At 39.5% G+C, this 13,934-nt stretch overlaps 1 protein-coding gene across 9 annotated transcripts in view; it reads left to right on the forward strand.

Annotated features, from left to right (window-relative positions):
• The window catches only part of esrrga (estrogen-related receptor gamma a), a 171,466-nt gene that overhangs the window by 122,445 nt on the left and 35,087 nt on the right, over positions 1 to 13,934 (forward strand). For 7 of the 9 annotated variants that reach the window (XM_085394889.1, XM_085394968.1, XM_085395053.1 and 4 more), the window contains one exon: positions 5,680 to 5,808. In XM_085394889.1, coding sequence (XP_085251015.1) covers positions 5,680 to 5,808 — 129 coding nt within the window. The remainder of the gene's footprint in view (positions 1 to 5,679; positions 5,809 to 13,934) is intronic. The other 2 variants (XM_085394650.1, XM_085394810.1) reach the window with 1 other exon arrangement.

A 13,934-nucleotide genomic window follows, 5' to 3' on the forward strand; every position in this document is an offset into this window, starting at 1 on the left:
CTACATTTGTCTTTGTTTCGCTTGTCTACATTTCACTCTACATCTTGCCTCTTGCTGTTTAAGCTCCACTATTTAGTTTATCTCGCTTGGTTTTGTTTTAATATTTTTATTAGTGGTTCAGTTCTTCCACCAGTTTTTTCATCAAAATCTGTGGTTGTGTATTGTTTAAGATTAGACTAGAATAGCTGCTTGTTTGTTTGTTTTTGTAAATCCATTTGACAGTGTCTTAAAGACAGCAGTAAATAATATAAATAATATATATTAATCAAAGATAAAGAAACTTTTTAAAAATGTAAAGACGTTAGTAGGTTGGCTGCAGAGACAGCAAGGTCATATGTTTGAGGTAAGCATGATGCTCTCTATATTGACCTAAATGGTATCCTTAAAAAAGCTTTCACCTAAAAGTACCTAAAACCTTGATAAAAGTAAAGTGAATATTTATACTATTTTTAATAAAAGGAACAGACTAATCAAATTACACACACACTCAGACATGCACACACACCTGAACTAAATTCAGGACATATGATGAAAGCCTCAGGCCAGATGTAAACCCAGATTTTTTATAAGGTACGTCTCCCTCCTCTGCTAAGTGAGCCACCAGGACACCCACATAGCCTATTTCCTCTTTCCCCTTCACCCATTCTCCCCATCACACACGTTCACATTTATACATCTATCTAGGTACATAAACCAACCCCCAAAATCTACACCCACTTTTTAACCTCAACCTTGACCTTTTCTTCACGAATAATTTTGGAGCAGTGTTTGCATTCCCAGATCTAGCTGCTCATCACAGGAAGCGGTTTAGCCATAAGCTTGTTGTCTGTGCGATAACGTAGCATCAGAGTCGGGTCACGAGTCATGTCTAAAGATCAAGAGTTCAGGGGTTGAAGAGAGAAAGGATAGAGAATAATCCACATGATGAGAGGAGTGCCAGGAATGAAGCACAGTATACTGTACAGGAAGATTAACAACTTGATTGATGATCTTTGTGTTGTGTTTTGTTTTGTTTTTTAATTTCACAGTAGAAATTTGATGATAGATAGATAGATAGATAGATAGATAGAAAGAAAGAAAGAAGGCGGTAAACTTTTGAAAACCTTTGTGTTAGTGTTATAATCCTTCATGATTTGCTCAAGTTTTTTAAAAATAACTAACAGGCCCCATCTGTCAGCAGGACAGCCCACTTGTCAGTCAGTCTGCTACTGCAATAAGCACACTACTAGTCAGCCAGCCATCATCGATCCATTGAGTCAGTCAGTCAGTCAGTCAGTCATATCAGACAGGATTCATCTATCTGCCTTTCCATCCATCCACCTATCTGTCGGTGCTTTCTTTTGCCTCTGATAAGCAGCTTTCCCAGTAAAGCCCCAGAGACAGAGAGAGACAGGAAGATGTGAGGGGGTGGAAGTCCTACATTCACAAGATGGTCACCACTACCTGGAAACGACCTGTATGTGTTTATTATAGGATGAGATCAGGACACGGTGCAGCCCTGACAAATAGATTAGAGCACACGCATGTGACGACAAAGGCAGAGACATGCATACACACACCTAAACTCACAGTCGCTCAGTCAAACAAAGACATCAACACGCATATAGCCATGGAATATTTATGTGAATAGGTTTAACCCTTAATTCATCTGTCACTGCGGTGGTGTCAAATAGTTGATGAACTCTGTCTCATGTCATTTATTGGTTTGTTAAAGGTTAGGATAGAACGCAGCTACAGATTAAGTACAATATCCCAGATAACATATAGATAATGATGCTGTTTTGACTGGAAAACCTAATTTTAGTGTGACATTAAATAGCTTGAAAGCAGTGATATGTCCCTTTCTCTTCTAATTTCACTGTTTTTTTGTTTTTTATATATTTGTAATACACCATTTTCAAACCTTAAAGGTTGAATAACTAACTACTTTAATTATCATTTTACCTTTTAAAATTGTAATGGTAATGTAATATTTTACCTTATTATTGTGCTATAGCACTACTTTCTTGGATCCAGTGGACCAGTTGGGTTATGATATTATCTTTGGCTACCACACACAGCAACTTATCCTCAGATACTGTGGATGTTCTGCTTCTGCGTGTGGGCTTCTGTTCATCCAAATGCAAGTTTATGTGCACGTCTGTGCACATATTCCTATGCATGGTTGTGTGTTAGTGTGTGCGTCCTGGCAGGAAAGCAGGGCCAGCCTCAGATGGGCAGCAGCAGACATATTGGTATGTTTCAACCCATTAGCCAATAAAACCGCAGGTAATCACCAAAAAAACACCTCCAGCTGGACAGGGAGGAGAGCATGGGGTGGGAGAGGAAAGGAGAAGAGCGGAGAGAAGAGGTACAGATAAACAATAAGTTGAGACAAGGAATGAGAGAAAAGGAGGAAAGGGGAGGGTGGACTGGGCACATGGATGTAGGAAGGAATTAGGGGTATGTGCGCGCTGGCACGTTTGTGCATGTGTGTGTCGCAGCGTGGAGGAAGTGGCTCTGGCAGCTGCTGTTTCTGTGGCGTCAGTCCAGCGACACCTGACAACCTGCATCTATCACTCCCTTATTGAGAGAGGGGGATAAAGGGGAGTGAAGAGGAGGGCAAAGTATGGAAAAGGGAGGTATAGGGCAATGAAATGGAAAGAGAGAGCCAACAAGAGTGGAAAAAGAAAGGCGGTGGAGAGCACGAAAGAGCAAGATGAAGAAGGGGATAGTGATGTTCACACAAAGAGCAGTCAAAATGTGCAGTAAAAATGTCAGGTGGGAGACTAAAGAGAAATCGTTAGGGTAGTATTAAGTAATACCCATATTGACTTAAAGATGTTTATTCAGTAGTAGACACATTTCTCAATAGTTCAGGAGGCATAAATACATATTTGTGTTTTCTTTTTTTAAATGAATATTGCAAAATCCATACTTTGTGCAGGAGTTGCATTGTGGTGAATTCAAATTTGACTGAGAACCCTTATCCATTTTTCAACTCTGCCTTCTACCCATATTTTCTGTTCCTTATTGTATAAAAAGCCAAAGTGCCAAGGCAAAAGGTATATGAGAAAGGGGGGTTATAGGTATCAGGCTAGGAGAGGCAAAAGAGATACAGCATAGGGGATGGCAAGCCAAAACACACAGTAACATTCACATTACATGATCGGTACAATAGTGATCAATTGTCATGCAGCAGGGTGGACATACCAACATCTCAAAAGAGATTGCAGGGGATTTAAGGCCCTCGTATATACCCCGTCATTCACATAAACACACACATACAAACTTGCCTTTTTTACACAGGAGCCTCCAAGACCCTCTCTGATCTAAGCTTACTCCTGTGCACTGTAAGACACATAAAGAGAGAAATAAAGGCATACCTGCACAGAGAGGAGTGAGATTCTGTTATAAACCTTTCAAATGTAATTCCTGCCCTATACACCTACTCTGATGCATATATGTATCTGAACATGGAAAGGGATTCAGCATACAGTGCATGTTTATTTATCACATGAGATGTAACAGACACATTTGAATGTGTATGAATTAGACTGATGTAAACTACATTTTGCATAAATATGTGTATTACTAAAGTCCACAGATTTTTTTTCTAGGTGTTGTTGCAGTCAGGTACTATAATCTGAAGTCTCACAGATGTTTCTGTCTTGGCTGTCACTTTAATCAATAAATTATATGGGTTTTTGTTATTGCCTGTTAACACTTACCTTCACAGTAGCAATCAGCATGTGTAGCTGTTAACATTTTTCATCACAGTGAGGGTTTTAAATATTTATTCTTAATGCTGCCAGCTGTATAAGTGGCTCTTTGCTGCAGTTAACAATTTAGCAGCCCTTGCTAGTTTTCTTGAAATGGCAAGGTCCATTAATGCATTCAGATTCTGTTTCATTAGCACATTTAGCCTTAGTGTCCTTCTTAATTGCTGAATTATTCTACTCCTCATGTATCATCAGCATGTAAAGCTCGTGTATAAGCTAACTAGTCCCACATATAGTGTCCATTAGACTGTAAGGGTTCCCTCAGCATTTAGCATGTTTAGCCTTTACTTTAACTAACAAGGCCAATTAATGGGTGTCTTGTTACCCATTAAGAAGTGTTTGTGCATTTAGCGTTTTCCCAAGCTAACTAGCCCCTTAATCAGGCCAGTAATGAGAAAACATCCTCTCCACAGCAGCAGTCAATAGTAATCACTGTTTACTCTGTTTCAGTGGGAGATGTATTGGCTTGCTGGAATACTGTAGTTATCAGGTGGGCATTGGTGAAAGAGAAAGGGATATTTTTCTTTTCACATCCGAATGTAGGTCTTAATACTGATAAATAAACCTGAACATTGAAACAGGTTGGGCAATCTGTAACAATTCAAGCTGTTCCAACAAATCCATAACTATGTTTTGTTCTGAACTGGGAGTAAGTAAATAATTAAGTGGAGGAAATGAGCAGAAATGGAGCTGCAAATAAGAAGACTAACAAGTGGGAAGGAAAAAAATGAGAGGAAAATGGCCACAGGAGCCAAAAAAGATGTTAAAATGCCTCGTTTAGATGTACAGTATATTTTAGTAAAATTAAAAAGATATAAAAGGTATAAGGAAATAAAAGATAGGACAATATACTACTATAATACAGTACGTATGAGAAAGAGTAAAGTACCCACAGAAGTGCTATTAGACTCACTCAGAGTGATGTTTTGGTTGGCCTCGGTTGTGAAGTTAATAGACTTCGGTTAATAATCTTGCTTTCAACACTGCATCCAAGTGTCACCGCCTGTCCTGCTGCTAAGTCACGCAATCTTAGTTAACTTTATGGTCTCATGTAACGTAGACATATCACCTCTGTTAGTGCATACACAGATACACTTCTGTGTTTTTTAAACAGCAATACAGGTGGTGTTCCTGGCAACCAATTTTGTAGTAAAATAAAACAAACATTTTGAATAATTAATTGAAAAAACATTTTAAAAATGGGCAAAATTTTGGGCAGTTTAATAAACACTGGGAAACATTTGTCTCCTCGCCCATCTACAAGCCACTCTAAACCTTATTTTTCAGTAATGAAATCACTTGGTGCTCTCTATGACACTGCACACATATGACATTAGATTAGTTTGTGGCTAACACCCGTAATGCTAGCGTGAAAGCCTTCCTTCAAGTCTGTGCAGAACATGGTGATATATTCTTCCTGTCAAGTGCTTATATGCCACTTTAATCTGACACAGCCTACATATATCAGTACACTTTCTGGTCAAAATACTGCAGGTCTGTCAAAGGTCAAGACAGAGGTAGCTCAATCCATCCATCCATCTATTTTCTTAACTGGTTATCCAGCAAGGGTCAAAGGGATGCTGGAGAATATCCCAGGTGCTACAGGGCAAGATGCAGGGTACAACCAGGATAGTTTGCCAGTCATAAGGCTAGAACAGAGAGGCAGACAACCACCTACATTCCCATCCAAACCTATGGATAAATGAAAATCGACATGAAGAGAATATGCAAAGTCCACACAACCCTTCATGAATGCCAAAACTGGGAGCATTTTTGCTCTGAGGTTCTGTCCATAGTCATCATTTTATGGTTTGTTGTATTGCATACATGTGTCTGTGTGCTCTGTGTTTGTGCTGATGTGTCTATCTGAAATGAAACCTTTTTGTCTATCTTTCTCCAACATGTCTACGTGCCGCAGGCAACATTGAGTACAGCTGTCCAGCCACCAATGAGTGCGAGATCACCAAGAGGAGACGCAAGTCGTGCCAGGCCTGCCGCTTCATGAAGTGTCTGACTGTTGGCATGCTGAGGGAGGGTAAGGGAAAAGGTCTCTTCTTTATATTTTTCGGCTAAATGTGCTACATGTAGCATTTTAACGTCAATTAGGTATTCTGCATCTTAAGCAAATTTTCACATAACGTTGTATTAGCTTACTCATTTGTATGAACGTATTGACCAACGCTACATGCAACTTCTACATGATAATTTGTGTGTGTGTGTGTGTGTGTGTGTGTGTGTGTGTGTGTGTGTGTGTGTGTGTGTGTGTGTGTGTGTGTGTGTGTGTGTGTGTGTGTGTGTGTGAGAATGCACGGTTGAGTTTAGTTTTAACATCTAAATTCACAAGTTACACTCAGAAATTTATAAGGGCATGTACACACGCAGACCAATTAACAACACTGTATACATGGCTTTTAATTTTGGTTTGCTCAAATAAAGATACAAATTTCAGGTTAACGGCGACGCTCAGCAGTTGTTCAGTGGTGTTGAAAGGTAAAAAAAACACAAGCGGTACTATCTGCCCCCACACCACTTTGATTAAATACACTCACTCTCTCATTTTCACACTCCCATGTTGCCTTTTGCCTCTTTCTCTCCCTCTTGTCTGCCCACCTCTGACCTTTTTACTCCCACTGCACTTCCAACGATGAAAGGAGAGAGAGGAGTGGCGAGTGTTAAAGAGAAAGACTGGGAGAGAGAAAGAGGGATAGAGGAAGGGGGAAGGTGCAAGAAACCGAGGGGAGGAGATGGGGAGGAGTGGGGAGAGAGATTGATTTATAGGAGCAGAGGAGAGGGACCAAGGGAGGATGAGAGGCAGGGGGAGGATGGTTGAATGAAGCAGAAAGCGTGTGAGAGAGAAAGAGTAGAAGAGAGGAGGGTCAAGGTTGTAATTGATGGGAGACCTGGCCTACGCCCCCTTCCCTACAGTGGTCAGGGAGCATGCCTGTGCCGACGCCTGCTAGCCCTTCCTCCATCCATTTCTGTCTTCATCTAGCCCTACTATTCTCCCGCTCATTATTACTGTACTCTTTCTGATGCTTTTTTAAATGTCTTATAGCCATTGTCCTTCATGTTTTTGTGCATCCTGTCGGGACCATACCCGCTGCTTTTTAATCAGTTCAGGTAAACTGTTATAGAAAGAAAACAAAAACATGACAGCACATTGAGCTTTCTATACACATTTTTTTGAATTTATTTACATCTTGACGTACTGGAGATTTTAAAAAGTATAAAAATATAGCTGTACACATAATGAAATCTTGAAAGACAAGAACCTTGTCATTATTGTATAAACACCCCAAAGGAAATATGAAATTCAGGAAACTTTTCACTGTGAGCTTCAGAATTATCCAGAAGTTTCTTTTTAGTGTAGAAGCGCTCGACTCTGCCGCTCTCTTTCTTCCACTCACACACACTCACAAAAGGAGACACACAAACACACACACTCCCAACAAGCTGCTGTCGTAGCGTTTGTTCTCCCAGTTGATCTGACGTAGGCAGAACCTATGTCTCATCTCCTGTTTTGTCTCGAGTATGTGTATGTGGCCACAAACACGCACACACACGTGTAATAGCATGTATTATTGGCAGTTTCACCAGTCTCGCAGTTTACACAGCTGAGGCTGCATCCTCCTGCTTTACAAAGAAACCACATTTCCCTCGTCTAAAAAAAGTCACACAAGGCAATTTATTTATATTAACATTTTGCTATTAATACAACAGTTTTAAGTAATTTTTTTTCATCTATAGTTTGTGTAAAAGTTGGAATCTAGGGAAAACAAAACCAGATGCACTGATGTGCTCTTAAGTCTCATAGATAACCACTTATTTTATTGTAAAGGAATGTGCTATATGTAGCCGAGGGATATTGTATCGGTGTTTTTCTGTCCCAAGCAGGGAAACAAATAGCTGCCTTTTGTTGCCTCTGCCTCCGTACTCTACACACATATATCATGCACACACACATCGGCCCACATATCTATACATCAACATGACAGACCACAGCCACCCCATTTGTTGTGCAATGTGTGAATTTAATACAGGGGTTTCTCGCTCTACATATGATTAAAGGTCATTTGGAAAATTGATACATCCATTTCCCCCTATTTCCATGTTTTAATTCCTTTTGAACCCTTGGGAAATTTGAAATGATCAACAGCTATATAAAAGAACTGAACATTTTCCTTCACCTTAGTTTTACTCTGCTGGAGGTGTTCTGTTAAAATATACAAATTATTGTCATTTTTAAAGAACTAGTAAATCTTGCTGATTTTCTCAAATTTTCCACTTTCCATTTTTTCCCCCTTGAATTTGGTCAAGATATTAAACGCATCATGACCCATACTTTGTCTGGAAAAATTTACTGAAAGGACTTTAAAGACTTAAAATATTAACCATGCAATATCAGGAAAAAAGTTGTGATTTCCTATTGCTAAACTATAAAAGAAAAGTTTTTTACTTTGTGAAACCTTGTGAATATTTCAACCTTTATGTTATTTCTTGTTTTCCTTCCAAAAATGTGAGTTCATTAAAGAGTTTTCTGCATAATGCACATATTTAGGTCTAGTAAGTCTTCTCAGCATTTCAGAGCATCAAAATTAATTAACATAATTAATCTACCCAGGTAAGCATCTTAATAAATCGGACAATGGATCTATTTCATATACAAAAAACACTAATTTAGGAGCATTGCCTACCATGTATCATACTGCCCTTCTGGCTGTAAGCAGTGTTACTGCAAAATTGCATAGATATAAATGGTAAGTGGCTAGATCAGTTAGTATCAGGGCTAACTATAGTTGTCAGGGGCTAGCTCACGGTAGAAAGGTGAAGATAAAGTGGTAAGGGTGGAGTGGGCAGGAAAACATGGAGTAGTGTGTGTCTTTCTGTGTGTGTGGATACTGTAGTTTACCCCTAAGGGCAAGATCAGCCTCAAATTAGCTTTGTCGCCCTGGGAGACAGAGAGGGTGAGATGAAGAGCAAGTGAGGCAGCAAGGAAGTGCGTGTGTTTGTCGGAGACTGAGAAAGAAGGAGAGAATAGGGGCCAGAGGGTCAGTAAACCAACTCTGAGTTGAGTTCTTTCTTTACATGTTCTCTTAAACACACACCTGATCATGTGAATACACTCCCACTTGTCCATGTAAAATATTGGATTTTCTCAGCCACCACTGTGAGGACAAGAGGAGGCGAGGAGTAAGCGAGCAGGGGATAAACTGAAGGAAGGAACAAATACAGGGCACCCACCCACCAATATGTAGCAGCTAATTTCTGGAGCAAGGCAATTAAATGGCCTGGTTACATTATGAGAACTACCCCTCTGGCAATGGCTGTCTGTCCATTTTTAATGAGGTCATAATGATGCGTCAGCTGAAGACCAAAAGGTCATGAGGCGGGACTTAAATCTGCCTAGAGAGAGGGGAGTGGTAGTGAGAGAACAAGGGTGTGATTGCAGGTAAAAAAAAATGTATAAAAATTAACATATTAAAATGAAAGAAGGTTGAAAGAGATTTTTAACAATCCCAGAAGGTTTTTTTTTATTTAATTAAATCTGCAAAAAAGCAACAGTAATTACAATGTTGCTGTCAGTTCTTACCCTCCGTGCTCAAATGGCAAGGCAAGACCGACTTAATGCATTCAATATCAGCAGTAATGCATAGAATGATCGTGAACAGCAAAACACAGATCAGACATTTGAACATGAAACGCTTTGGCAGAGACACACAACCCAGGAGCCAGCAATATTCAGTAGGCGTGCATACTGTACATATGCTCATACTGACAGATTTGCTCTCTTACAACAGCAGCTTTGATGATGCCACGTCTGATGAATCGTGGTTAAACAGACAGAATGTGTTGAATCCAAAACCAAAGCCTCCATTTCTATAATGCCATTAACGGCCAGCTGGATTCAGATGGTGGACTACTAGAGGGACAAGTCCACGGACTGCAAATATAAACCTTGGCATAATGCCCCACACATGCACATATATACACACACATTAACAATCTGTGCCAACTTTGGCCATGCTCCCCACGGCCCCTAAGACCTAATGAGGGAGATCGGGTGGAAGGCCCCAGTCTGTGAGGGTGTGTTTGGTGTGGGTATATGCAGCTGGTGTAGTGTGCATCATAACTCCCCTCACAGCTCAGTGATCTTGACTGCTGCTGTCCAATTTCATCACTCGACACATATGCATTTATACACACTGTGCTGAAAACAATTGGCTGATAAACATATAAAGATCATTTCTTAAAAAAAAAAAAAAGACTCGTTCCTTGAAAGATGCGAGTTATTAAAGGTTAAAAAATGATGAAATGACCAGGAGCAGTTTAAGGGTCAGTGAATAAACAGGATCGTAGAAGAAGCTGAAAAAAACAATATAAAGGATGCAGAGTGGGTGATGGAGAGAGGGAATGAGACAAGAAGAGAGGGGAAACAAAGGAGGAGAGCGCCAGACAACTGGTGGCGTCTGGTGTTCCCCGTGGGAAACTTGTAGCTAAATCTGGCCCTGTAGCATCTGTCCTGCATGAGTGTGTGCGAGTCCGTGTGTGTGCAAATGGCATCTAGTTGCATCCCAGCTAGAAAGGAGCGATAATGGAGATGGTGTGACGAGAGATCTGTCTAAGTGGTCCACTTTCTCTCACGTACACTTTCTTTTTGAGGAGAGGGGAAGAGAGGAGACCTTTGACCTTTGTCAAACCCTTCATTGGCATCATTTTTTGCCAGCAAACATAACTAAAACAAAACTTTAACATATGTACGATTTTAGCCCAACCCACTACCCAAAACCCTCAAGAAGAAATACACAAAAATAAATAAATGAATAAATACATACCTACATTCAGTGGAATAATAAAAATGCAAAAGTCAGATAATATGCCATTACATTGCAAAGGACACCAGTTACATTGGACATTAATGACTCCCCAAACAGAAACAAAATCTTCAGTGTCAGATAACATTTTATGATACACAAATTTTATTTTTTTTTTATTTTTTTTTTTTATTTTTACAGATCCTATCACTTTGATCTGATCTTCACATCAGCTCATGCTTGATGCTCATGCATGCCTGACCTATTAGAAGGTTAATCAGATACATCTTGGCTATGTCACAAAGTACTTTGGATTTTAAAAAAAAAGAAAAAAAGACTGTCTTTTAAAATGATCCTTGAACCAGCAGTAGATGCTTCTTCATATAGTGCCAGTTTCTGTCCAAAAATGCTGATGTCCTTTTGGCCAGTTATAAAAAGTGTCACATCATCAGCATATAGCTGACAAGCTCACTGTGATTATTACTTCATTCGCAAAGGTCAACTCTGGACATCCCTGCCTGATGCCTCTTTGAATAGGGACAGGTCGGCTAAGTCCTTCCCCCACTTTTACAATAACAGTGGTGCCTGAATACAACAACCTGATCCAAATAGTCAAAGTTTTGCCAGAACTAAAGACCTCTAATATTCTAAATAAATAATAATGATCAACTCTGTGAAATGCCTTTTCCTGATCCTGGAGTTTAAACAAATCAAAAATGTCTTAATTTTCTGGATTTCTCAAATCCAAAAAATCCACATCAAATTATTCATAATAATCCATTTAGGAAATGATGTTTAATTGACATGATTGACGTGTAATCTTTAAGTGTGTTACATAAACACATTTAACACAAATTTTACAGTCTGTACATCAGAGTTAATCTCATCTGCAGTTCTTTAGCTAGTCGAGACCTCTTTTTTGGGTAGCAATGTCAGAGCTGCCCTTGACTGCAGCTCAGTCTAAACAGTCTATCAGAACTTCTTATAGCTCCTTTTTCCAGCATAGTCTAGAATTTCTTCTGAAATTTGTCAGGAAGCCCATCAACCTGAGATGAACCTCCTCAAGTTCATCAAAAGAAATGGTGGTCCCCTGGAAAGCAGCAACCTGCCTAAAGCCTTCCGTCCATTATCCCAAGGCCTGTTACCCAGATCTCCAAGCTTCCGCTGTATTCTTGTTGAGTTATGAGCATAAACATTTGTGAGTAAAAATGTCTTATCCGTTGAATGTACTTTCGTTACTTTCACCACTTGGGTCCTACCCTACTCCGCTTCACACATTGAAGCATTTATTAAAATGAAGAAAATAAAACTGCTACAGCCCACACTAAGATTAGTGCCATAACTAAGAAAACACTGCCCCCTCAAACCAATTCCTCCTTCAGCTTCATTATCTAATACGCTGTGTTTCCTCTAAAGGATCATATCATTGTTTTTATTTCCACTAAGCTCGGCTGTTACTGCTCGCCTTTCTCTATCCTTGCTCCCATTGATGTTTAATGTTCCCATTCTTAAAACATTCATAACAAGCAGAAAGAAGAAAAAGAGGATAGTGAAATGCTTCCAAGAGAACACCACTTTCTGTGCTCAGGACTTTTTGCTGTACTTTTCTTCAATTTTTCCTCCTCAATTTAGTCACTATCTTTTTCAGATTTAACCTTTTTTTTTTTGGTTTGTTCAGCTGTTCACAACAAACCACTCTCCTTATCTTTGGAAGAGATTTAATAAATCAATCAACATCTGGAAAAAGTCTAGCTTTGACAGACTGTCTGCCAAAGATTTCATTGAAAAAGCAGTTGATATCCTGTAACAAATGTGTGACTGCTCATCCATCAGATACAATGTTGGAAACATGTTGTCTTCCTCATTTTCAACATTCAAAAAGGATGCAGTTATACCTCGATTCTGAGGCACACCTGTCATTGCTAATCTCTGGCTATCACCTTGATTTTCTTCCACTGCTCCTCTCTTGCATTTCATCTCATATGTCTGTTTTCAGTGTGTGGGGGTCCTTTGTGCAGACACGAATAGCATTTGTGTCCAATGTCATACTATACATAACATTTCATAATGGCAAAGCTTTCATAAACCGGCATTTTAATAATTGACTTTGAAAGATACCTCCTGAGTCTGGAAAAGAGGCATTCAGGTAGATGTCTCAGAAGAGACTGAATGCGCTGTAGTCTGACGTCTTTGCAGTGGAATGAAACTGTTCTAAAGCCACCAGCGAACTTTCCAAAGTGGGTCAGCTCTTTTTCCAGCAGTTCATTAGGGATGACACCAGAGACGGTAATTTGTGTTGAAGGCAAAAATAACGGTGGAACAAATCACTGAAGATAAATTTTTCCTACGTTCAAGGACGGCATGTAAAGAAAATTTGTAAAAAAGACACATTCCAAATGTCCCAAAATCACTCAGCAGCTTGTTTATTTTATTATCCAACAGTCAAAGATATTTATTTATGTAAGAGGAATATTAGTGACAGAAGATGAGAACACAGCCTTAAAAAGCAAAAATAAAGCCACGTTTTAAGGATCTCACTCGAGCTCACGCACGCTCACAGATTCACACACCAGTGACAGCCACCTGCCCACTGCCTTGGGCAATGCTCTTCTGATCTGTTCTGGTCGAAACAAACATCACCGCACACACTTTTCTCCCAATTTTCATCACGTCCATTTCGCTTCTTTATTTTTATTTCTTACATTTTTTTGTTTTTTTATTTGAGCTACATAACCTGATTTTCTGATTTTCTGATGTTGAAGCATTGGAACAGCAGTTACATGACTTTGTAACTTTGTAACTTTGTAACCCAATTGTATTGAACACATAGGGACAATCTTGAATGTCATTTCATCAACACTGCAGTTTAAAACACACAATAGGTCAGAGTCAGGGAGAAGGTGTTCAGCTTTTTTACAGCTTTAAAATTACTACCACTTCTATCATTCTATACTGTCCTCGTCCAGTTTCCTTGTGTCTTGACTTTTTCAGCGTTCCTCCATTTTTATTTTTTTTTTTTGTGATGCCTCTTTCTCTTTCTCAACCAAAATCCAGATATTTTATTTGTCTACCTACTCCTCTCTTCACTTTGTTCCATACCTCTCACTTCTTTTCCTTCTTTCATTCTCTTATCATGACATTGATCATCTGAAATCAATCCACATTGTGTTTTTCTGTCCACCCTCTTTTGTTTTTTCCTCTGTCTTTCTCTTGCATGCACACTTAGATGTCAAAGGCATTTGGCTCGTAATCCTTCAACTGTTCAAGAACACGCACACATTCGCTGACACAGAGTGACGCCAGTGCAGTGTAAAAATCTATGCTGATGTGATCAGTGCAGATCGTGCTATTGACAGACAGC

The sequence above is a fragment of the Rhamphochromis longiceps genome, linkage group LG1 (genome assembly GCF_057381845.1).
Source record: "Rhamphochromis longiceps isolate RC_006_pf linkage group LG1, R_longiceps_female_GT1.1, whole genome shotgun sequence".
Classification (NCBI taxonomy): Eukaryota; Metazoa; Chordata; class Actinopteri; order Cichliformes; family Cichlidae; genus Rhamphochromis; species Rhamphochromis longiceps.